This window comes from Bombyx mandarina, chromosome 06, assembly GCF_030267445.1.
Source record: "Bombyx mandarina strain Sakado chromosome 06, ASM3026744v2".
Classification (NCBI taxonomy): Eukaryota; Metazoa; Arthropoda; class Insecta; order Lepidoptera; family Bombycidae; genus Bombyx; species Bombyx mandarina.
This window is the reverse complement of record NC_143213.1, coordinates 11306244-11333110: the sequence shown is the minus strand read 5'-3', so window position 1 is coordinate 11333110 and position 26867 is coordinate 11306244. Positions and strand designations below refer to the sequence as shown.

Here is a 26867-nt window from a genome sequence, read left to right as displayed (position 1 = left end):
TCGTGGAAGGCGATGCTCGACTTCTGCGAGTGCACCATCTCGCAGAAGGAGGCGGCGGGGCGCGTGAGAGACGCACAATCCCGCCGCCGTCGAGCGGGGGCCAGGGAGGCGGATCTCGCCCAAGCCCTGGCCCTCTAAGTGTTTCGGGTCCCCCCTCACATGTCGGTCTGGGGACCGGCGAGGGGGGCCTAAGAAGACGACGTGCAAGCTGCTCTGCACGCGTTTTACGCAAGAGCATCCGGGTGATGGAAGGCCGGCTATCCTCGACCCACGCTGGTTCTGGTCCAGCGGGGTATTCCGTAGGATAGCTCACTCTAACCGGCGCCATCTAGGCGGGCTTCGGATAGCCTGCCGACCGAGAGGGCTGGTGGTCGTGGCGCCGACGACCGCCGGTCCGGCGTCCCGAGGGGGAGGGTGATGGGAGAGATGTGCTCCGCACTAAACGCTTCACTTTCCCCCCTTTGCCTCTTCATGAGTTCTGTCTCATGTGAGGTTTGGACGTTGGTTGTTGAGCGACAGGAGGTTTTAGTCAGTTCGACTCTGACATGCTCCGCCCTCTATCCCCAGTGGAGGGCGGAAGTCCGGCGATTTCCTCCTGAACAAAAAAAAAAAAAAAAAACTCTAGTGCGTAAATACTCTAGGACAAGCTACCCACAAAACTGACGTGGGTAACTTATTATCTTTTGTTTAGCTCGCTTCGCAACCTTTTAAAGGGTACCCGAGTTAGTTACAAAGCATTTTATGAGGACTTCTTGTCGGATACTGCCATTCAAGATAGAATGTTTCGTAAATGAAGTCGGTCTTTTGTGGTAATTTTAAAAATAATAAATATCAAAGTTTTTGAGGAAAACGTGTGATGGAAAAAATACATTTATTGATTGTCCTCGATATAATTATTTTTCTCAACGAAATTGATATATAAAAAAATGCATAAGCTGTTTTTAAAATAACCCTGTAGTGGAACTATTACCTCTTCTTTAAAATCACCGCAGAATGGTTGTTTTTCGAGTGTGTATATAACAACAAGAAATGCATTATATTCGGGTTTTAGCACAGACTAAAAGTGAAGCATATAGTATGCCTTGATTATGTTAAAACTCTTGGCAATGTAATTTGAATACGGCTTGCATTTTCGACTTCAGGAATATTTAATATTTTAGATACTAATATTATTAAATTCTTTAAATTGTATATAATATGCAGTTTAAGATATTTATTGATGCATTTGTTCGTCACCTATGCGTTATAGAGTCGTAATTCGAGTGAGTTGAAAGTTTTTACAGTTCTTTTTTGTATTTCACGGAAGTTTTAACGCTAGTCGTTTTAGCAGCTAGCAAAAAGGCGTAAGTACAGTTTACAGTTTACAGATTAGCATGGGCGGATTTAACTATTCCAAAGTATTTATATTTGCCTTCGTTTAAGCACTTTCTTAGAACAGATATTAATGACCATTTCGGGATAGTTAGTTAGTAAGCAGCGGCTTGGCTCCAAGGTATTGCTGAAGTCCATGGGCGACAGTAACCACTCACCATCAGGTGGGCCGATGCTCGTCTGCCTACACGGGCAAAAAAAAAATAGTTATATTTTGCTGCCTAAGCCGCAAAAATACACAATGCGAAGAAAGGTTCCTTCCACAGAACTTACAGACTGGACCGGAACCCATTGAGTCTCGCCGGATCTTCTCAGTGGGTCGCGATTCTGATCCAATTGTAGATTCAGCGAAGCACTGCCCTTGCTGGGGCTAGTGTTGGCGAATTCGCCAGGTTGAGTCTTGTGAGCTCGCCTACGCGTTGGATGAACCTAGTATACCCCTCGAGATTACTAGGATAAGTAGAAATGGAGGAAATGATTGATTGACCGCCTGTACTAAATTGTGACTTCGTAAGTTGCAATATTCAGTTACGGTTTTTATCAATATAAGTGATTTCTCTTATTGTTTGATTTGTAATAGTGTATAATACTGAAGATCTTAGTGCAATGCGAGTGACTGAATGGTAAACAGTCGACGTCGCCCAAAAAACGTCATTTCGGATCCTCCCGATCCACAGCGCAGCAAGTAAATTAACCTACAAACATAGCTCACTGAGTTTCTCGTCGGATCTTCTCAGTGGATCGCATTTTTGATCCGGTGTTAGATTTTGCAAAGCACTGCTCTTGCTAGGGTTAGTGTTAGCAACGTCGTCAGGTTTGAGCCCCGTGAGCTCACCTTCTTGTTAAAGTTACGCTGAAATGGTCTCTCAAGATCAACAGCTTAGGTAAGAAAAATAAATAAATAATTGAGAGTATGAATGAAGATTTTTTGCACTAACCGACAAAATGTTGCTTTGATCTACTGACAATGGAGCACTTTCGACTTAGTCTCGACTCTCCGCGAAGATAAAACAACGTATTTATCTCTATTCCTTTGCATACAAACAGAGTACTCTGACAAACTTAAGTTAATATACATGCCAGAAACTCCCCCACACTGAATTGTGATGAAATGTGCCATTTTGTCACAGTGACGTATTTTCTCGCTAACAAATCCCCGTGGAAGTTTTCAAAGAAAACTTTTCGTTTGTCAGAATGAAAACCGGCTTGTTGGTGGACTGCGGCAACAGTACGACAACTAGTTGCATAGCATTACTTACTTTTATTGTAGTAGTGGCATTAGTTGGAAAATTACCCACATTTATGTGATAATAATGATAGCGGAATTAGCTGTGCGACTGAATTTATAATAATAAAAATACTAACAAAATACAATTAAGGTTGGGAATAACAGTTTGTTCATCATTCATGATTCATCATCATCAAACCTCATATCAATTTTGACGGATTTTTGAAGTGAAACTTCCTTATCGGCGTTGGAAAAAAATTTACCGTCACATTTTTCGGTTACGCGTCACATTTTTCCGTTACGCGCCATCTTTTTTGTATTCATGTCTATGATAATAAAATCCTTTTGTTTAAACTTTATCTAATTTAACTTTTTTGTATTCATGTCTATGATAATAAAATCCTTTTGTTTAAACTTTATCTAATTTAACTTTATTTAACCAATTTCTAGAAAGTTGCATGTAGATCATTTTTCGAAAAATAAGGCCATAAAGAAGTTTCACTTCTTACGTGTGTACACTAGTACACGCACACATTTTTTTTATCTACGTATTAAGGTTTTGTTTGTTTACCTTGAACGGTTTTTGGATGAAGGCCTAAGCGTTTAAACTCAGTATATTTCTGAACGCAAAAAATTTAATTTGGATTACATTTTAATTTTCGACTGTAAACTGTGGAAAAATTTTCATCGAGCGATAACGAAGTACATATTAGAGATCGCCTTATTTAGCGATACATACAACATATTATTATAGATATTTATTATTTGAATTTTGCTCATAGCATAGTTGATAGGATGTCTTGTAAGCCAGCCCGGGAAGGTAGTTTTAGTGGGATGCAGTTGTTATAACTATACAATAAGATTTAAACGTTTAGTGGAGAATAGAGAGACAGAGACACATAAAGAGCGTAGCGTCATCTATATATTAATACGTGAAGCAAAAACTTTGTATCCCGTCTTACGAAAATTGCGCGGACGGAGGAGTATGAAATTTTCTACACTTATAGAGAATATAGAGAAGAAGTGCACAATGCTAATATTTTTTTAAAATAATGCATAAAAGATACATTAAATCAATAAAGAAAACATTACACACACTACATACCATGTATTTGACGCACACACGCATGCATACTATTTATTGTCAAACTTTTGTTCTTGACGTCTGTGGTCAAATTGAGAATAGATTAAATATTGTTTGTCTTTATTAATATTTTTCTATAGTGTAGCCTTGGCGAAATTTGTGATTATAGAAGTATAAAATACAATCATAATAGTGTACAAACTTACAATTCCAATTAATTTCATTATAGTCGAATTTCGACTTGCTGCGGGACCTCTAGTTCATATAGTTATGTCTATAGGCTCCGATAATCACTTAACGCAAATCTCTCGCATGCCTCATGAATGGCTATCATCATCTTTTATTTATTTATTGCATACATAGGTGGACGAGTTCACAGCCCGCCTGGTTTTAAGTGGTTACCGGAGCCCATAGACATCTACAACGTAATGCCGCCACCCACCTTGAGACATTATTTCTAAGGTCTCAGTATAGTTACAACGGCTGCCCCACCCTTCAAACCGAAACGCATTACTGCTTCACGGCTGAAATAGGTAGGGTGGTGGTACCTACCCGTGCGGACTCACAAGAGGTCCTACCACCACTAAATCTTGAAAATTTATTTTTAATTACGTTATTTGCATAGAAAAATGAGCATTCTGCCCAATCAATTAAATCAAAAAATTAACGCACGAAATTTTAAGTATCCAATTCGATCCAATAATTCAAGAAAGTTAAATGCTTCTTACAATAAAAAAATGTCTAATCAACTTTACGTATACTATACCTTATTAACGTGTCACTTATAAGGGTCTTAAATAAACAATAGCTTTGAACGTAAACGAAGACTTGCTTATATCGAAACCTGACCTCAAATTTCAGTGATTAAAGGCTTGAAGTGGCTTAAGAAGTTATAAGGGATTCGTGGCGTAACGCGATCACGAAGACTAATAAGTTACAAATTAATCTCATCGTGGTGAAATTTAAGGAAAACCTTCTATTTCTTTTAATAATTTTAAAAGGGTCTGCGCAAGATGCAAGATATGTAAAGAAACAAAAGTATTTTTTTGAACTTACTAGATCTTAAATTACTGTCAGATCCCACAAACCAATTATGCTGGATGCACCCGTGCATACTCTGATTTGAACAGTAGACAAATGAGTGAAAAAGACAGAGTGAAAGCGGGAAAGAGAGAAAGAGAGAGAGAGAGAATGGGAAAGAGAGAGCGAGAGAGAGAGAGCAGGAGGCGACTTTACTGGTGGTAGGACCACTTGTTAGTCCGCACGGGTACGTACCACCACCGTGCCTATATTTCTGCCTTGAAGCAGTAACAGCCTGGCCACGGGACATTCGCCGATACGAATATTCGCGCGGTGCGAACGGCGAAGCGTCTAGCGACTAAAATAAGAGCATAGAAATGTACCTAACAAGCCACGCGCACCGGCGACCGGCGAAGCGACCGGCGAAATGTACCGAGCGAATCGCGCGGGCGACTTACGATGCGGCGGGCGAGCAAAACAAATGCACGAATAAGGACGGCGCAAGCCACGGAGTCGAGCGGTAGTCGCGGCGAATAGTGCAGTGATTAAATGAGTTTAGTTGTTTTCGCCGCGAAAAATGAACGCCGAAATTTTTATATTTTATATTTTTTATTAATTTTTTTTTTTATACTTTTAAACTCGTCGTGGCCGAACGGTTAAGACGTCCGGTGTTGAGCGATGCACCGGTAGTCGAATATCAGGCGGGTAGCAATTTTTGTAATGAAATACGTACTCAACAAATTTTAATCTTCACGATTGATTTCCACGGTGAAGGAATAACATCGCGTAATAAAAATGAAACCCTCAAAATTATAATTTGCGTAATTAATGGGGGTAGGACCTCTTGTGAGTCCGCGCGGGTGGGTACCACCACCCTGCCTGTTTCTGCCGTGAAGTAGTAATGCGTTTCGGTTTGAAGGGTGGGGCAGCCATTGTAACTATACTTGAGACCTTAGAACTTATATCTCAAGGTGGGTGGCGCATTTACGTTGTGGATGTCTATGGGTAGACCACTTAACACAAGGTGGACTGTGAGCTCATCCACCCATCTAAGCCAAAAAAAAAATATATAGCTGAAATACTAGCTAGACCAGCTATTTGGAAGTCTAGCCACCCAAAGTATTTCTCGTACTTCTTGTGGAATTCTCCATCTATAGGTATACTCCGATTCATATTCAAATCATGTACTTCACAATCTTTTCCAAATAATAGGTCCTGAACCAAAAAACTATTAATTTGTAAGCAATATCGAGATAATTTCGATATAGACATTTCGCTGTCGGACTTCCTTACTAGTCGCGGCGGCGAACGTGAGTACCCGTGGCCTGCAAACGGTGCTGCGCGAATGGTCGCCTCGTCCACCGCTTCGCTGTTCGCACCGCCGATCCCCGTGGCCAGGCCGTAAGGCGTTTCGATTTGAAGTTGTAACTTTACTAAGACTTTAGAGCTCATTTCTCAAGGTGAGTGGCGGCATTTACGTTGTAGATGTCTATCAACTCCGCTAACCACTTAACACCAGGTCGGCTGTGAGTTCATCCATCCATACATTATATAAATAATAAGAGAGGGCGAGGGAGCGGGAAAGGGAGAGAGGGGAGAGGTGTGCTGTGCAATACAATTTGGAGTTCCGTGTCATGTGTCAAGGTAATGTGACAACATCTACTAATGCTACATAGCCCCATTCATTGTGAATGGATTCGCTTTGATTATGCCAAACTTAATGTATAACTCAACTTCGTACAAGTCATTCACCTCTCACGAACATTCTCCTTATGTTTCGCTAAGCCATTCTTGCAGATCCGATTACCGAACCGCAATACGGGCTTCGTAACTCATTAGTACAAATGAAGGTATTACGATAACTGATCTGCGAACATAGTTACGTGCTCGATCTATAGTCTTCGACATTATTAATACAAAAGCGTAGAAAAGAAACGTAGTGTGTAGAAGTGTGGCATTTATGTTGTTACATCTATGGACTTTGGTATTCAATTAAAATCACAGTCGCGCCGAGAGCCTGTCCAACCAATTAGTACCAAAAATATATTAATAAAAATGGATTTTGACAGAAATTCGTCTGCGTGACATTGATAAACTCCGACCGTTTGTTTGTTTGTTTATACAACTGAGTTGGAACTTTGTACATTTTTCAATTATGACTCATAAAATATATTATCATGCTACCACATCGGATAAGGTGGAGCCAGTCAACAAATGCGTGTTTCTAAACAGTTCGCGATTGTCTCAGCGAAGGATTCACTACTGTATCATATTAGTTTGTTAAGGAATATAAGTTTATTCTGGCGGTAGCACGTTTTGTGAGTCCGTACGGATAGGTACCACCACCCTGCTTATTTCTGCCGTGAAGCAATAATGCGTTACGGGGTCGTGCAGCCGTTGTAATGTAAAAACTGCGACTTTATAACTCATGTCTCAAGGCTTATGGCGGCATTTACGTTGTAGATGTCTATGGGGTCTAGTAGTCACTTAACACTATGAGGGTCGTTAGCTCGTCTACCAATCTCAGAAAAAAAACTAACAATGAAAAAAAACTCTCGCAGAAGTGTGTCTTAAATGCGTATTAAATATTTGCAAAAAAAATAAGTCAAATTTTTTGACGACAGATTCATTTTCTACACAAAGGTAGTTATTTTCATTATCTGAACTATAGATATGGGTTCTCGTTTGAAACTTCTTTCCGTATTCCGAGACTTGTTTGCACGAAGTTATTCGTGTACATGACATTTATCGTGATAGAATCACCTTCCCGTGAGCTCGAATTTGATGTAGCATTAGTATTGGGGAGGTTCTGAAATCAGTTTACTCTCGAGTTGGAATGGAATCCAATTTCGTCCAGATCTAGTGAGTTATTTTTACGAACTCAATACTGTTTGTGGTATTTTCGGTAGATTGACTGGAGAGTTCAAGGTTCGTTTAGTGAAAACAGAGACTATAGAAATCAGTGTTTCATATCGTCATGATCTAAAAGATAAGGCGCCTGTTAAAGCGCACTCATATCGCGCAATGCTAACAAACGGGTACCAATATTTGTAATCAAATCAGCACTTCACTCATGTACCCGAATTAATTCGACAATGAAGGGATAGCGTCGTGAAATAAAAAGAAATTCCGCAAAAAAAAATATTATTAATTAAATACTGTACAATTGTGACTTAGACCTCAAGTCTCAAGATGTATGACGGGATTCACATTGATATGCCTATGGGCTCCAGTAATCACTGGCCGGTGGTTTATGTGAAGATCTACACGTACGGGCTTACAACATGCCCTACTGCATTTATTAAGATAGATAATTACTAGTAGATACTAAGTATCATTAGGAGTACTTCTGTTTAATTATTTCTGTCTAAAAATAAAGTCATGTAAGGTATAATATTCGTTTCCTAATAATAATTCGTTAGCTAATAATAATTTGGCTTCATCGCAAGGTTAAGTGGTTTGCGTTTGTAGACTTATATCTTGTTTTGTTTGATTTTTAACCAGTTCCTATTTTGGCAAAGGCTTCAAAGAAAAGCATTATTTTGTTACTGTGTTACATTTTATGATACAATTCTTCTGTTAATCTTCTGAGTTCAAGTTTTCCTGGCAATATTGTATTACCTATTTCGGACGTGTAGTCATATGATACAAGTTTTGTTCCCAGTTTGAAGGATTTCAATATTCCATTTCAGGATTCCAGGATTTTCAGTATTTTTTTTGAATTTATGAAATGCAACTATAAAACTTTTGATGAATGAGTCGCGTATTCGCAATCAATCGCATTAGTACCAGAAATATTCCTAATAATACTACCAGAATTTGCTTTAAAAATTCATACGTCACAAAAAAAAACGATTAATATTGACTTATATCTAAATGCTTCATTATAAAGCTTGTAATTCATAAATAAGAAAACACGTTTCATCTTTTGAGTTGCTTCTGCCACTATTTGGTTCGTCACTACCATGCGATCCATCGACAGGTCTGTGAATACGTTAAGTCCTGCTCATCACGGTAATCAGCAAATACAATATCGTGTTTAATTTACCAGATATACCCAGTGCTGTCCGGGCCATGCCATTAATTACACTTTAATCCAGTTTCAGTACATATTCCAAACAAAATTGCTCCGTAAATGTCACGACCCTCAGCACTGAGGAACACGGTACAAGTAAGAGGAGAATTCATCTCATAAGCCACTTGAACCGTCTCATCCAGATTCGTTCAGCCATTTTTGCGTGAATGAGAAAAAACATCTAAAAATACAACTTTCCAAATTTATTTTATAAATAGTATAGATTTTTTTATTGCTTAGATGGGTAGACGAGCTCACAGCCCATCTGGTGTTAAGTGGTTACTAGAGCCCATAGACATCTACAACGTAAATGAGCCACCCACCTTGAGACATAAGTTCTAAGGTCTCAGTATAGTTACAACGGCTGCCCCACCCTTCAAACCGAAACGCATTACTGCTTCACAGCAGAAATAGGCGGTGTGGTGATACCTACCCGTGCGCTCTCACAATAGGTCCTACTCCAGTAAAAATTAGATACAAAAATAAATAGATACAAAACAACGGCTACCAGAGATATCAAAGGAGCGGTATCAAACAGTGTCGGAAAATTTTGCGATCGCAATGTAACTCTATTGCGCCAATCTGAAATGGAAATCTCTGTGCATCGACTGCCATGCATATTTCATGGGACTAAGCAGCAAGCAACCATCGCCTCTAACTTACAAACGTAACAATGATCACAGCATTGTTTCTCAAACAGACGAATCGAGCTATGAACAAAAATTGAGCCGTTGACATCAATCCATACTCCGCCTCTTGCTAGAAATAGATTTTCCAGGATTCGTCAAAAAGTTCTGTCTTCGGCTCTTTTGACTCACTTTTTTTGATATTTTGACTGTAACTGCCATAATTAAGATTCACATAACCACCACATTTCTGAAAAGAAATTCGATTAATGGTATATTCAGCTATTGAATGAAAAAAAAACCAATCCATTAAAAACAGATTTTACAGTAAGAGAAATCGTTGTAATGGGAAGCAAATACCTAATTTGAGCGAAGATATTAAATATAATTTGAAATGAGAAAACCTAAGAAACAGTAATAGCATTTTTACCGCGCTTTTAGTATGATATTGTCGAAGAAATAAATAAATAAAAAACTCTCGAGAAAAATAATAAAGTCGAATTGCGTTATAGAAAAAATAGAATGCCGTAAATCACGTGATCAGTAACATAGTTAGGATCTCCAAGCGATATACGCAAAAACAATATGACATCCAGTCTAGATATGGGAGTAAAAACCCCCATAAGAGCGACCGTTCAGAGTCAAGAATCCGGACGCTTTCCATTCAAAGTGTCTTTATTGTCTCGGCATGACTGCTCGTTTCTCCCGGAAAATATTTATTGTACGTAAAGGAATTTTTGCTGAGCTTAGGAATGTAACGAATGACTTTATTTACAGGACCAAATGGACAATGTTAGAGCTGGCGAAATTTTATTATTCAGGGGCTCTCACGATGCAATGAGAGCTCTTGAATAACAATTGTTATTTCTGTTTTCAAATGTGTTTTTTAAGTTTGTGGAAACCGTTTGAATCAATCTTAGTTAATTAAAGCCATCAAAAATATATACCTTCTTATCTGTGATACCGTTTTGGCTATTTTTGCCACTTTAAAGGGTAACCGCTCACCGTCAGGCAAGCCGTATTTTCGTATGTTCTAAAAAGGCGAAAAAAAAAATACATCAAAAATTAAAAATTTATAGATCAAAAATGTGTCCACTTACAAAACTTATTGAAGAGTTTTGGTTCTAAATAATTATTAATATGTATAAATTTTATACAAATAACATTATGATTATATTTTAATTAGCTGGCCAAGTGTACTAAACAACAGTTAAAATTATTATGCCATTGATGTGGTTGATTCTGTCAATGGTCAACAATAAATAGTGTTGCCTCAATGAAAAAATCGCTTTGTTAGTCCAATGATTAATGACATTGACTAGTATTCCACGTGGTCTGTGTTTTTTACGAAATTAGTGCCTTGTCTAAAATATTCGCCATTTAGATAGAAACTGAGCGCCCTACGTCTGGTCTTTCAAAAATTTTTCAGATAAAGAACATTCTTATTTTGTGGTTGAATGTGGAACTTAAATTAGTTACTCGGTGCAACGTTTTTATAATATAAATGATCCAACTTTTAACTAAAATACATTAAGCATTATTAACTTTTCAAATGACAATTATACATTACTCGTAATTCTCTAAGTTTGTACTATAAAGGTGAAGATTCGTAGGAACCCTCTCCCGGGGTTAGCGAGGTATTCTGAACTTTATGAATACTCTGACAGCTCTATTACGAAGATAATTTAAATATAAGAGAGTTGATTAAAGTAGATAATCTTGAATGAATTTCTGGCATTTCTTCGCAACTATACGACATCGCCTCGTTACCTTGCGCGAGTTAAAAATGTGTGTGTCAGCTATCACGCGCGAGTGGAGTACTGGTGGTAGAACCTCTTGTGAGTCCGCGCGGGTAGGTACCACCACCCTGCCTATTTCGGCCGTGAAGCAGTAATGCGTTTCGGTTTGAAGGGTGGGGCAGCCGTTGTAACTATACTTGAGACCTTAGAACTTATATCTCAAGGTGGGTGGCGCATTTACGTCGTAGATGTCTATGGGCTCCAGTAACCACTTAACACCAGGTAGGCTGTGAGCTCGTCCACCCATCTAAGCAATAAAAAAAGGTAAATCAAAGCTTCTCTTATCTAATGCTGAAAGCATGTAGGCACTGTTGTTCATATTCAAAAATATTTATTCTATAAAATATGATATACAAATAAATCACGTGCTCCCAAAAGTGAGATATAGATGGATATATAACAAAAAACTTGTACATTCTAATAGCGAAATATTCTGTTAACAAAATTAAAAGGTTATTTTAAATAAACACATATTAAAAGCAGACAAGAAATACTAGGAATAGGAATTCTTATTTTTTAATTGTCGCACCAATATTACAAATGGCGGCTGGACACATATATACTTCGTGTGACGGATTTCGGTAATTAGGTATTGATGCGTATAGCATATAGCGTTATTATTATTAACCATAAGATATACAATAAAATTAAATCTTTATGTACAAGACTTTATGTACTACTTCTTGTGGTCATAGTTGTAGTAGTCGTAGTAGAAAAGGTTTGAATTTTTTGGTTTTTTCTTTTTTTTAATTACTAAGTTAAACCTTATTCCACGTTATTATTGTTGACTAGCAACCCGCCCACGCTTCGCTTCGGAAACACTACATTTTATTATTCACTAGCGACTCGCCCTCGCTTCGCTTCGGAAACATTAAATTTTATTATTGATAGGCGAGTCCCGACTTGTTGCGCGCGGTACGACAATAACTGCGGGTGATGCCGCGGGGCGAAGCTAGTCTAAAAAAAGTAGCCTAAGTTACTCCTTATATCATCAGATACCTATTAGTGAAAGTCTCATCAAAATCGTTCCAGCCGTTTCAGAGATTAGCCGGAACAAACAGACAGACAGACAGACAAAAATTGTAAAAAATGTTATTTTGGTGTATGTATCGTATATATATTCATATGCATGTAGTAAAAAGCGGTTATTTCAATATTACAAACAGAAAGTCTAATTTTATTTATATGTATAGATATAATAAAAAAAAACCTTTTTAATTTGTTTCTTTGTTCCTTTTTTATTGATAACCTATATTATGAGTTTACTTTAAAACACGACCAAGAGTTTATAATCTTAAAATTGAATGTGAAAAATCAATAGTATCTTCATAATGGGTTTCTAATTTTAAGTACATTCTCTAAATATTCAAATAGTCAAAACAAAAATATCATAAAGAAAATTTCAGTTTAAAATATTTGCTCGAAACATGAAAAACAGAGATCGTTAGGTAAATTTAAAGTTAAATTAGATAGCAATTGGGTAAATAACCTTCAATAAACAGAAATTCGATGTTCAAGAGTTATTTATTCAATTGTAAATATCAACGCTGTTTTAGAAAATGTCAAAATTTACTGTTGACTGCTAATAACACTAGTGAATGCTGAGATTGTCACTAACTATGTATCTCTCCGACGGTCATTAGTATCCAAGTTGATTATCTCCGAGGTGCATTAGATGGTGACGTCACTGCTTCCCCAGAATCCGGCTCTTCGTGCGAGCAAAGTATAAGATGTTATCCATTCGACCGAATCTATTTCTTTCGACATATATGACATATCCTAAACATGTACTTACAGATCCACCCGATCCAGTAACACAATTATTAGACGCTTGGAGTTCTATTACAGGGAGCAGCCATAGGGACCTTGGTTGGATTAAAAAAATTGCGCACGCTTTGAATTTAGCTAGAAGTCTTTATAAAGACGCGAGTAAAACCGTGAGACACTTTTAGTTCATTAAAGACATTTACTGAGCTCTTATAGATAATCCTAGGACTATCAAAGTTCGTTTCTTTCCACAGTTTCAAGGTTAGAATCTTCAAGTTAAATATTTACAAGATTATTTTGTATTTTTCGAGTAAGCTGAGCTGCTATCAGTAATTAATCTTAGTTAACCTAAATTCGGTTATAGTTGAAATGTTTCTCGCTGGTATGGAATATAAAAAATATTTTACTAATCTCCATTCACTTAGTTCAATAAAAAATAAAACTTGAGTGATACTTTTAATATGAAAAAGCAATATTAAAAATATCATTAAATGAAGCTAAATCTTGAGGTGTCTGTGATTATGTGTATTAGTACTTACGATTACTGGCAAAAATACTTATGAAAATTCTAAGCAGGAGTAGCTATTACAAAGTAAGTACCAAGCTATTTACTGTAAAAACCGCAAGGACGATGCAGGATAATTTTAAAATTTTGCAAAAAACTTTTATCCGCAGCTCGAACTATGTGCGAAGAAATTGGAATTCAAACGCGAGTAGCATTCTTAATTGACTGAACTGAGATCGTTTCCGCATGCGATGATATAAGTTTAATTTTGATACGAATCTCAAAAGTAATTACTGTATTAATTGAGGCTTACGTTAAATATTTTAAGCAAATTTATAATAAAGCTTGATAATACGATACTTTTTTTTTATTGCTTAGATGCGTCGACGAGCTCACAGCCCACCTGATCTTAAGTGGTTACTGGAGTCCATGGACATCTACAACGTAAATGCGCCACCCACCTTGAGATATAAGTTCTAAGATCTCAGTATAGTTACAACGGCTACCCCACCCTTCAAACCGAAACGCATTACTGCTTCACGGCAGAAATAGGCAGGGCGGTGGTACCTACCCGCGCGGACTCAGAAGATGTCCTACCACCAGTAATTACGCAAATTATAATTTTGCGGGTTTCACTTTTATTACACGATGTTATTCCTTCACCGTGGAAGTCAATCGCTAACATTTGTTGAGTACGTAATTCATTAGAAAAATTAGTACCCGCCTGGGATTCGAACACAGGTGCATCGCTTAACACGAATGCACCGGACGTCTTATCTCTTAGGCCACGACGATACTTAACTTTGAATACCATTAAAAATACTGAAACACCAGACAATTAAGTATGTATATCGCACTCATAGCACCAAATAGTAATATATAATTCTATACTGTTGTTGTTAATTAAAAAGACCGCAGATTGGTGACTGGGTACATGCGATTTCACAAGTGTTTCTTAACAATGTGTTAAAGTTGCTAATGAGAAAGCTAGCAGTTGGGATGAAAGCTAATTGACGAACTTATTTGAAGCATGTGTTGATGCAAATAAACAAAAAATCCGTTACTTACATATCTAAGGAATATAAGAGTATAAAGAGTATTTACTCTTTGAATAAATGCTTTTGTAACATAAATGGTATAGCGATTTCATATTATATTTAACGGTACATATCTATTTATTGTATGTATGTATTTTCTTTAATAATGTATTAATAATAGTACGCCGCAACATACCTGCTGTATCTTTATCTGTCCAGAATTTCGGTTAATTAAACGGTTGTCTGGAAGAAATCGTTTTTTTTTTTCGATAAGACCGCCTATTGTACAAACATATCTACTTGTTGACTGTTTTCTAATGTTAATTGTGTTTTGGTGTGCAATAAAGTATGTTCTCTCTCTCTCTCTCTCTCTCTCTCTCTAATTTGCACTGTACGCTAAGATAAACCGTGTAAATGATAGGTAAACCCGATGAACGCGGTTATGATTTGCAAGCGAAGCAAATTTGTCCCTTAGTGTTTTAGATTTTTAATTAAGGTGATACTCTACAAAACTTACATACGCCCCGTCATTACCTATGCACTGGTCTTACTAGGGCTAGTGTTAGCAACACTCCCGGGTAGATTAGAGCCCCGTGAGCTCACCTACACGTCAAGGAGAAGCTGAAATAGCCTCTCAAAGCTATCAGCATAGGTAGGGGAAAAAAACATGTTTTGTATAAGATATTAAGAAACAATGGAATGAAAAATACAATTTGTTGAAATAACAAAGCGCAAAGCCATGGACGTGAAACTTAATGCAGTTTCTAGATAAAGTTTTTGAAATGCAAAGTGAATATAATGGCTCTTTCGTAATTTCTCTCCCGTGTCTGTTTAGAAGTTTTACTTAACATTTAATATATAATGGAGGGTGTCATTTTGCATTTTACCCTCATAATGGGTAATTTGATACATACTTATGTCACTAACAGTAATTAATGGTAAGCAGTAGTATTTATTTAAGTGTCGGCATAAGAGTTGCTTTAACCTTGAAGTTCAGTATCCGACTTGCTTTGTTTGCAAAATAATAAGTACAGTTATAAAAATCAATAAATATAATAAGTACAGTTGTCAAAATCAAACTCATGAAACTGATGAAAAAAATTTAATTAAGATTTATACCTATTGTAGTCGTCGTGGCCTAACGGATAAGACGTCCGGTGCATTCGTGTTGAGCGATGCACCGATGTTCGAATCCCGCAGGCGGGTACCAATTTTTGTAATGAAATACGTACTCAACAAATGTTCACGATTGACTTCCACGGTGAAGGAATAACATCTATACTATCTATACTAATATTATAAAGAGGAAAGATTTGTTTGTTTGTTTGTTTCGAATAGGCTCCGAAACTACTGGACCGATTTGAAAAATTCTTTTTCCATTAGAAGCCGACATTGTCCCTGATGAACATAGGCTACTTTTTTTTATTTTATTTTTATTTAATTTTTTTGGTTTCATGTCGCTAGTCGTGTAATAAAAATCAAACCCGCAAAATTATAATTTGCGTAATTACTGGTGGTTGGACCTCTTGTGAGTCCGCGCGGGTGGGTACCACCACCCTGCCTATTTCTGCCGTGAAGCAGTAATGCGTTTCGGTTTGAAGGGTGGGGCAGCCGTTGTAACTATATTTGAGACCTTAGAACTTGTATCTCATGGTGGGTGGCGCATTTACGTTGTGGATGTCTATGGGCTCCAGTAACCACTTAACATCAGGTGGGCTGTGAGCTCGTCCACCCATCTAAGCAATAAATAAAATAAAAAAAAATCAAATCAGCCCCAATTCTTCAAATTGAGATTAGAGCGCTAAAGGTGAGAAAACATTTTCGGTGAATCTCAAAGCTCTTTATAATGACACTCCTCAGAAACTTGATACTTCGTTAGGCGTTTGTTTTAAAACAGGCTAAAGTAAGACGCTACTGAATTTCACTTTCGGAAATTAACTTCGAAAATCTAAAATTATTGTCAGCCCTTTTCAAAGCAAATACAGTAAAATCCTAAAACAGCTTGACTTGAAATTCATAACTGAAGTCATAACAAGAGGTGAATAGATATTGGACAATTAACAATAAAATTAGCAATAAAAACTGTCATTGTTAAATGACTGTAAAAACGTAAATTCACTAGTAGTATTTGAAATACTTTTTTTATGATTGAAGGATTACTGGTGGCCCGGAGGCCTTTCCAGTTTCACCAGGACAGGTGGGCGAGCAAAGGCTCAGCCAGGAGGGGTGGGATTTGCTAACAGCTGCCCGAGCGCCTCCGAAGGATACCTAACAACTCAAGAGTAGCTGCTTCGCGAATGAATCTACTACCGGATCGGAATCGCGACCCGCTGAGAAGATCCGGCGAGAAACTCAGCGAGCTGATTCATGGGTTAGGTTGCACGGCGAACTCTTTGTCGAGTTCGACGAGTACGGTTACCGAGGTCCCTAAGCCTGCTCCTAGAGCTGAAGGCGTCTAGTGTAAAGGTTATTGGATCTGATGGATCCGTAAGGACGTGTCTAGGGCGTCGACGGTGACTGGCTCCTGCATGATCAGGATTCGGGGAGTAGTCAGCGGCGGCTACGATAAGGCGATTATCATGACGCATAGCCTTATCGAAGTACCGTTCCGACGCTGATTTCATGTATTTCTGTATAGATTCGAGGCCCAGGTCGTCGTGTAGGTCAACGTTCCTCACGAACCACGGAGCTCCGACGGCTAACCTGCAAAAGCGGGATTGTAGAGATTGAAGGGTGTCTATGTGTGTGCGGGCCGCGTGAGCGAACACCACACTCGCGTAAGTCATGACGGGCCTTATGCAAGTTTTGTAAAGTGTCACCTTGTTCCGAAGGGACATTTTACTCCGCTTACAGATCATGGGGTAGAGTCTACCGAGAATAAACGCGGCACGGTCACGGACTGATTTTATATGCGGGCGGAATGTCATCGATGCATCCAGGGTAACGCCCAGGTACTTGACCTTCCTGGCCCAGGGTATGGATTGACTAAAGAGAGTAATCGGGGGTGTGAGATTCCTCCTCCTAATACGGGAGGAAATCCGTGTGGAGCGTTTTTGAAATACTATGAAATCATGACTTCAACCTCATGTATCAAGATATTGGCATTCATATGGTAATGAACATCTGCATCAATAAAAATATAAGTGAACAATTCCAACGTCTTAGTGTAAGTAATAACCATACCATTATCCTGTCCTAAACATTTTGTTAAAGCAAACAATGCATCTATTATCTTCAATGTATTTGAATTTTCTTAAAATATCCCCATTGGCTTTCCGTCGAAATCACAAAACATGCAACAGAAACAAATGTATTAATTTTGGGGATCTCGTTTCTAAATCCGTGGCTATTATTCAGACGGGTCGTAATTTGCATAAAAATCTTTAACGTTCCTCTTTCACTTGATGTAGTTTTAATATAAACGCTGAAAAGAAATCCACGGGAAGAAAGCAACAATCACTTTATGAATGCCCGGTCTTTAATTTTCTTTTTATCATCCTGACCCTTTCAGTGAGTATGAATGAAAAACGGATGCTTTAAAAGTTTCTATTCTACGTTTCTTTCATTAATATCTCAATCTGGGGTACACACAGCACAATTGAAAGAATAGGAGATTACGGATCAAATACTAATTAAATCAGGTATTTTCTTTCATTAAAATCTGCGGTGCTCACAGCACAATTGAAAGAATAGGATATTACGGATCAAGTACTTATTAAATCAGGTATTAAGTGTTTAACACTAAACAAACCGTAACGGGTCATATTATTATGACCCCTTTTCATTGATAATGCACGTATCGTGTTATTGCTTTTGCACATTTGACTTCATGACTGTTCTTACCAATTAATCTACAGTTATTATACTTTTTTTTGTTTGTTTTATTTATTTTGGGTAATACTTCTTATGTGCCATTATCTACCCGCTATGGTAGAAATAGGTACCAGTAAGTGTTGGTATGATTAGTGTTAAATTAATCCTTTTACAAACAATCCTTGAGAGAAAACAGATAAGTCTTTCGACAATTCTTCGTTACGACTTTATTAATATATAAACGGAATTTTTAGATTTAGACTTTGGGGTAATCCAAGAGTTTCGAATTCAAATTTTCACCGGAGTAAGGCTTTGTCGGCGGTATCGTAAAATATTCGCAATATTATTACAAGTGAAACGTGAGAAGACTGAAAATAATATCTTGTAATATAAGGAAGTCGTTTACTTTGTCGAGTGTTTGAGTTTTCGAAGGTTTTATAGAAATTAGATTTTACTTATGAATAATGAGACCGGCATTTCGTTACGTCGAACGAAACACGAACGAATTGAACATGATGATATCAACGATGATGTCAATCAACTCAAGTCATTGATTGGCATTGGAAAACTTCACCGGACGTACAGTGAATCAGATGAGGTAAATTCGGCCTATTTCTGAAGCGAAATTGTTTTGGGATTTGGTTTAGTTGTGCAAGGGATAAAACGATTGAAACATGATGTTATTGCAACGTTGGCAGGTCTTGAACTAAGATAGTAAGCTTGTTTGCTCATACTAAGCAAAAAGTCTGGAAGATCAAAAGATTCGTAGGATAAATTGGAACCTTTGTGCTTGCTTCTTCTTTCGTTCTATGGAACTATAAAAATAAGCAATGTGTTAAAGAATCGATGAAATTTTAAAATTGGATTCAGAAGGTCAATATTGAATAATGAAATACGATGCTCGTGACATCCACTTGCCGTTTAAAAAAGTTGAATTTTTACTTGAAAATGTTCATAGATTTTGTAGTAAAACAATTACTATTTATAAATGCAAATAAGTTGAATTTACACACAATTTAGTAGGTCAAAACTCTACAAAATATGGAATATGTGTACCTATTCGATTTATGGAGGCAGGAATTCTAAAAAGCATGCCTAAAAAATTGCTTTCTTATTTGCTTTTGGTGATTGCTCTTTGACGTTTTCTTTTCACCTATATACCTACTTATATGTATGTTTACCAATTCAAGCGACTTTGCAATCTTTTCCTGTAATATTTCCGATAAGGTCTCGGCACATCAAAAAATCATTACATCAATAGCATTTACCAATATCTTCAGGCTGTTTAGAAGTCAGGGCATCAGCTCTATAAGTAAAAACGTTCAGATTTTTTTGTCAAAGGAAAGCTCACTTAGATCCTTTTGCTTTCATATCGAATATGTTTGCTGTATGGATAAGCTTTAGGAAGGAGTGATTTTTATTTCGTTATATCTGTGTATCTGTCGCAATTTATTTTAAGAAAACACACAAATAATGTTAAACGAGTATTTATGTATTTAAAATAAATTTTGCTATGATTACTTCTAGAATGTGAATTTTAATGAATAATACATAATATTTAGGTTGAATGTAGGCCGCTTAAAATCCAGATCTCCGAAAACCTATGAAAGAGATTTACATAATACATTAAGTCGTCGTGGCCTAAAAGATAAGACGCCCGGTGCATTCGTATCGAGCGATGCAACGGTGTTCGAATCCCGCAGGCGGTTACCAATTTTTCTAACTACAGACGTACTTAATAAATGTTCACGATTGACTTTCACGGTGAAGGAATACATTGTGTAATAAAAATCAAACTAGGATGGGATGAGATTGTAGGACCTCTTGTGAAGCCGCGAGGTACCACTAGCCTGCCTATTTCAGCCGTGAAACAGTAATGCGTTACGATTTGAAGGGTGAGGCAGCCTGTGATGTGTGGGATATCTAAAAGAAACAAATGTTTTGGTCGACGGTCGTTTATTGACTGACTTACTTCATACAAAATACAAGCTAGCTAAAGTAACTTGTTGTTACACACTAGAAGCCGTTGTACTGTACTGAGACCTTAGAAATCATGTCTCAAGGTGGTTGGTGGCATTACGTTGTAGATGTCTATAGGTTCCAGTAACCACTTGACACCAGGTGGGCCGTGAGCTCGTAGACCCGTCTAAGCAATACAAAAATATAAGTCAAGGAAGTATCATTCTGCAATTGGCACAAATATGATGAGAATTAATATAGCTAACCGTGATTTCTTTATTTCAGGTTCACAATGGGGACGTTCACTCTCCTCGTTTTCTTCTTACTACTTGCGTCGTGTCCTACTCTTCGAGGAACGTCTTCAAGTGACGACGATCGAAGATGGCTGGTTTCTATGATAGACCTGGTCGAAATGGACTATGTAGATCATTGCGAGCAAAGGTCCAGTGCCGCTTGGAGTGAGCTCACTGGCAGCAGCAAAGGACTACATCTAAAGGTTCGCCTCTTATAAATCGTGCTAAAAGTAAAAATGTATTTAGAAGGAAACGGTATTTCTTAGCAATATCATCAAAAACAGAAAAAAAACTATACATTTTAGGGTGAGCTTTACATACACCACTCCATCTGATAAAATCTCAGCAAACCTTAGGGAGTTAACTGAATTATATTTAAAACACCTCACGCAAATAAGGAACGTATTTCCAAACCTTGTAGTACATACGTACATAACCGATCTACCAGTGAATATTAGTACTCACAAAAAAAGGTACCAGAACCCTGTTTATTCCTGTCGCAAAGCAAACATGCGCTTCAATTTGTAGGGTGAGGCAGCCACATTACCATTGTGACATCGAACTTATGTTTCAAGTCAGATGACAACGTTCAGGACTTAAAGCTTATAAGCTCCTCTAACCAACTAATGCGTTAAAGTAATGCGTTTCGGTTTGGTGGGACAGCCGTTGTACTGTAAAAATTGAGACCTAAGAGCTTATATCTCAAGGTGGTCGCGGTATTTACGTTGTAGATGTCTATGGGCCAACTACTTAACACCAGGTGGATCGTGAGCTGCTTCACCAATCTAAACAAAAAATTTTTTTAGCGTCAAGTGGGGAATAAGGTCGCCAACACATCTAGCGCATTCAAATTTAAGCCTAAAATAATGTTTCTTGTGATAATTAACAGTTACTAGTGATCGCCCGGTAGTCGAAATTCGACTATAATTATTAATTTACATTATAAATTGAACATTATTATGGTTCTATTTATTGTCAAAGACTATATTATACTTCTATAATCACAGATTTCGCAAAGCTACACTATAGATAAATAATATTAAAGAAATCAATATTAATTTAACTTGAGCACAGACTTTAACAATAAACAAAATAGTATAAATGCGTGTGTGTCTCAAATACATGTTAGTGTGTGTAATGTTTTCTTTATCGGTTTAATGTATACTTTAAGCATTATTTAAAAAAAAAATTAGCATTGTGCACTCCTTCTCTATACTCTCTATAAGTGTTGGAAAAAGGGATACAAAGTTTTTGCTTCACGTATTAATAATAATATACAGATATGATACTATACTTACAGTTGGAACGAGACAAATCGTTTGGCCTATTTTCTCAACATCAAACAACGGAAGTGAAGAACACCCTTACCGCTCACGCTTTAGCCCCGGACGACAATATCCTGAGACGCAAAGTTAAGCTTCTGTTGCAACCTGGCGACACGCTTATGGAAAGTGAACAGTGGATTCGGGTTAGTATTACCGATAGGCCTAATACAGTAATCCCCCCTATAACACGATAGATTGGATCCGCGTTATAGGATACGCATTGTAAGAGTATTCTCGCATAATGCGCTTGTATGACTTGTACGACAAATATACCTAATACAATATAACCAATGTTTTCACAATTCAAAAACTAGGAACACAAATTTAATAAATTAATGTGCAAACGTACTCTTCTATGTACTGTCTTGTTTACTGGTGGTAGGACCTCTTGTGAGTCCGCGCGGGAAGATACCACCGCCCTGCCTATTTCTGCCGTGAAGCAGTAATGCGTTTCGGTTTGAAGGGTGGGGCAGCCGTTGTAACTTACTTGACATCTTAGAACTTATATCTCAAGGTGGGTGGCGCATTTACGTTGTGGATGTCTATGGGCTCCAGTAATCACTTAACACCAGGTGGGCTGTGAGCTCGTCCACCCATCTAAGCAATAAAAAAAAAAACACTTCTATATTTTGAATCCAGCAAATACAAAAAAGCTATCCACAGTATTTGTTTGAACTATGATATATTCCACGATTTTATTGCAATAGAAGTGGTATTTGAAAGTAATTGGACATAAATCATCACTTATATTTATGACGTCAATGCTTGCGTGGTTCCTTAATGATATATTGTTTCTGAACGTTACCTGCTATGAAAAGTATTTCTCCATAGGTGATCTATGACTATATATAAATTTCAAAGATGATATACGTATAGACTATATTACTGGTGGTAGGACCTCTTGTGGCTCCGCAATTAGGTATCACCACCCTGCCTATTTCTGCTGTGAAGCAGTAATGCGTTTCGGTTTGAAGGGTGGGGCAGCCGTTGTAACTATACTGAGACCTTAGAACTTATATCTTAACTTACTACTTACTACTTACTAACTTATATCTTACTGGTGGTAGGACCTCTTGTGAGTCCGCACGGGTAGGTACCACCGCCCCACCTATATCTGCCGTGAAGCAGTAATGCGTTTCGGTTTGAAGGGTAGGGCAGCCGTTGTGACTATACTGAGACCTTAGAACTATATCTCAAGGTGTGTGGCACATTTACGTTGTAGATGTCTATGGGCTCCAGTAACCACTTAACATCAGGTGGGCTGCGAGCTCGTCCACACAACTAAGCAATAAAAAAAAATAAAAAAAAGATGTCTATGGGCTCCAGTAACCACTTAACACCAGGTGGGCTGTGAGCTCGTCCACCCATCTAAGCAATACATAAATAAATAAATAAAACAAAAAAAAGTTAATTTTTTGGTATGTATGACGCTTAAGATTTTATAGTCTTAAAACTTAGACTCATAAGTGAGAACTGTGTTCGTTCTTATTAAAAACAATTTTATTTGTTTTGTATTTAATTCTTCTTGGCATACAGTATAACCCTATATCTGACCAGATGTATTCGGCGAGTCAGCGCTACGCAGCTATTTAATACTAAGAGAACCATTACTTTGTTTTTTTTTCTCAAGTTTCGACACTAATATTAATATTCGGAACTATTTCTTATTCGTTTATTATTAACTAGCGACCCACTCCGGCTTTGCTCGGATCTTTAACAAAAATTTCAAGGATATTTGACGTTATTTTTTTTTTTAAATAAAAGAACACTTTTTGCGCAATTACTACAATAGTTTAGACATATGCTGTCGCGACACTTTTTGTAAATAATAATGTGTTCTACAAATTCGTAGTACATTATTTTATTGTATCGTCAATAGTTTTCGCAGGGCACGCGATGTAAAGAATATTTTAGGTAATTTTTTACAACTTGGGTTACATTATTGGAGTTTTAGCAAGGATCCCAAATTTTTTTCACAAAAGATTATAACCTATGTCACTCGGGAATAGTGTAGCTTCCAAGCAGTAAAAGAATGTTTCAAATCAGTTCAGTAGTTTCGGAGCCTATTCAATACAAACAAACAAACAAATCTTTCCTCTTTATAATAATATATATATATATTAAATAACTTAATTAATTAATAATAATAAAATAATAATAATATAGAAGTATAGATTTAACAATAGCTCATTTACTTTAACAGCTCGTAACGTTTGGGGACATGGCTCTGCACAAGATTCGGACAGCTACGAACTACGATTGTGGCACCAGTACAAACTGCACTTTACGAGGTGAGAACAAGATTAAAATTTGTTTGAAAACGATGTGCACTATTTCCATGACAAAAAACGTTTACATATAAATAATATTTATGAGCTTCTAATTGTAATTTTTTATATCATTTAAAATAAGGCTTCAATATATTGCTCTTTGAAAACAAGAAATGGCATTTTGAGTATGTTTATAGTAAATTCGTTCACACGTATTGTGAAAATAGAAAATAATTTTATAACTTCACAATTGTTCATCTCTGTCACAGCTTTTTAATGAAATTCTACACTAATTCGAAGTGCCTTTCAAACAGTTTGTACACTTTCTTTACATATATAAAACACACAAAAAATACAAAAAGCAAGTAGACAGTTTAAAAAAAAATCAATTTCCGAAATACAAATAGTAATTAATGTAATTACACGAGACCATTAAAATCCTAATAAACATTACAGTGGACGTTCGATTACAGAATATGTACCTACAAGGAACAATGTACAAGGAATTTAAAAGACAAATTAAAGAGCCGGCTACGTCTGTGGAGAAATTCAGAAGTCATTATGAATTTTATAAAAAAAAAAAAAACTTACGGAAACTTTTTAATAACTCCACAGCCCGAGACGAATTGCCATGTAAAAAGTTAATTTCTCATTCCTCGTAAGGGCAATTTGTAAAATTTTTGCACGAATATAACAGCGCTCGAGATTTCACGCTTGCACAAACGGAAAAGGACCTTCTCGACTTCATTAACGCCGCGTCTCTTAGATTTGTTTACGTTTATTTTTATACATACCTCACGTAAACAAAGTCAACTTTTTTTTGCTCATTTAATGAAATTGACATGCCTCGTAAAATTGTCTTATCAGTAACGCAAGAATTCCGAGCTCATTAGTATTTTACGCGGATACTTTTATCTTTTCCGCCTTTTATATTTCATCGTGGAAATAATGTGAAGCATGTAATTTTTCATTTGTAAAGTCAAAACGCTCATGAATGTGAAACGCAGCTCATAATTTAAGACTTCTAGTGCCAAAATTTCTTGATATATATTGGCGCAAAAATATTAATACAACTAAATGTTTATATGATATCATAAACATTGTTTGCCGTTGGCAGAGTTACACTATAACTTGGCAAGGCAGCAAGATGAGGAGACACTGCGTCGTATGAAGATATCTTGGGAGAAGAACCTACCAAATATGACTGATTACCTTGAGCATATTCTGCCGTTGCTAAGAAACGCTTCGAAACAGAACAGTAAGTTTGATTTAGTAAGATAAGTTTATTTGTTAAAAAAAAAAACGTTTTCACACCACTGTTAAATAGAACAAAGTAAGTAAGTAGTAATTTGATGTTGATAATATAATTATAAAATATAATTAACAAACTAATCATATATTTTCGTATTATTAGATGTTTATTAGGACTAGCGGTCCCCTGGTAATCGAAATTCGACTATAACTAATGGAAATTATAAATTTGTACACTATTATGATTCTATTGTCAAGGACTATTTATTATACTTCTTTAATCACAGATTTCGTCAAGACTACCCTTTAGACAAATATTAATAAAGAGTAAACAGTATTTAATCTATTCTCAATTTGACAGATTATAACTGACAGACTGCAAAGAAAAGTTTGAGAATAAACAAATAGTATGCATGCGGGTGTGTGTGTGTGTGTCAAATACATGGTAGTGTGTGTAATGTTTTCTTTATTGATTTAATGTATCTTTTATGCATTATTTTAAATAAATATTAGCATTGTGCACTTCTTCTCTATATTCTCTATAAATGTAGAAAATTTCATACTCCTCCGTCCGCGCAATTTTCGTAAAAAGGGATACAAAGTTTTTGCTTCACGTATTAATATATACATGTCATTCAATATGTCAGTTACAGTATAAGATTTTTTTATGTTGAGGTTCCATGAGGTTTCATTCGTTACTACCGCAATACAGATTTATGTTTGAATAATTTTTAAACGCTTAAATTGGGAATATAAGGTTTTTTTTTAATTGCCTTTGTAGGCAGACGAACGTACGGCCCACCTGATGGTAAGTGGTCACCGTCGCTCATGGACGTCAGCAATGCCAGGGGCAGAGCCAAGCCGCTGCCTACAAATTAGGAATTGGGAATAATCAGTTCGATTCGATCGATCGGAGTTACAAAAAGAGATTTATCAATTCAAACAAATAATATCACAATTATTCGTTCTATTGATGAAAATAATGTTCGAACTACTGTTCTTATGATACTGAATTCCAACTACTAAACGTATTCAATAAAGGGCAAGTTGAAGTCCTTACCAGTGAAAGGATTCTCATATTGTTCTCAAGTACAGAATTCCAGTTCTAAAAACCCTTTCATTTCAATCGGAATATCGTGAGTATCTCGTATTGTTATTTGAATAGGGTTGTTTATAAAAGAAGATCTATTGAATTACGTCATAGCTTTCGAATATATATATATTTTTATCATTTTGAAATTGTAATCGTTTCATATTCTTAACTATGATCTTTTCAAAGTACCTATATTAATTTATTTTTTAGATTTAGCTACCTAGTTTCTTAATTTACATATATACATAAGTAAATATCAAAAAAATGTAAAATGTAGCGTTTTTATTATTTTGTGATAAGATAGCTATTTTACTAGACACTTTATCTAGTCTTTAGATGTCAAATACGATC

At 36.7% G+C, this 26867-nt stretch overlaps 1 protein-coding gene across 3 annotated transcripts in view; it reads left to right on the top strand.

The window, feature by feature from the left end:
• The window catches only part of LOC114247916 (angiotensin-converting enzyme), a 191333-nt gene that overhangs the window by 157710 nt on the left and 6756 nt on the right, over nucleotides 1–26867 (top strand). For all 3 annotated transcript variants that reach the window (XM_089728119.1, XM_089728120.1, XM_089728121.1), the window contains 4 exons: nucleotides 20570–20780; nucleotides 21878–22045; nucleotides 24106–24193; nucleotides 25290–25430. In XM_089728119.1, coding sequence (XP_089584245.1) covers nucleotides 20577–20780; nucleotides 21878–22045; nucleotides 24106–24193; nucleotides 25290–25430 — 601 coding nt within the window. In that variant the 5' untranslated portion in view covers nucleotides 20570–20576. The remainder of the gene's footprint in view (nucleotides 1–20569; nucleotides 20781–21877; nucleotides 22046–24105; nucleotides 24194–25289; nucleotides 25431–26867) is intronic.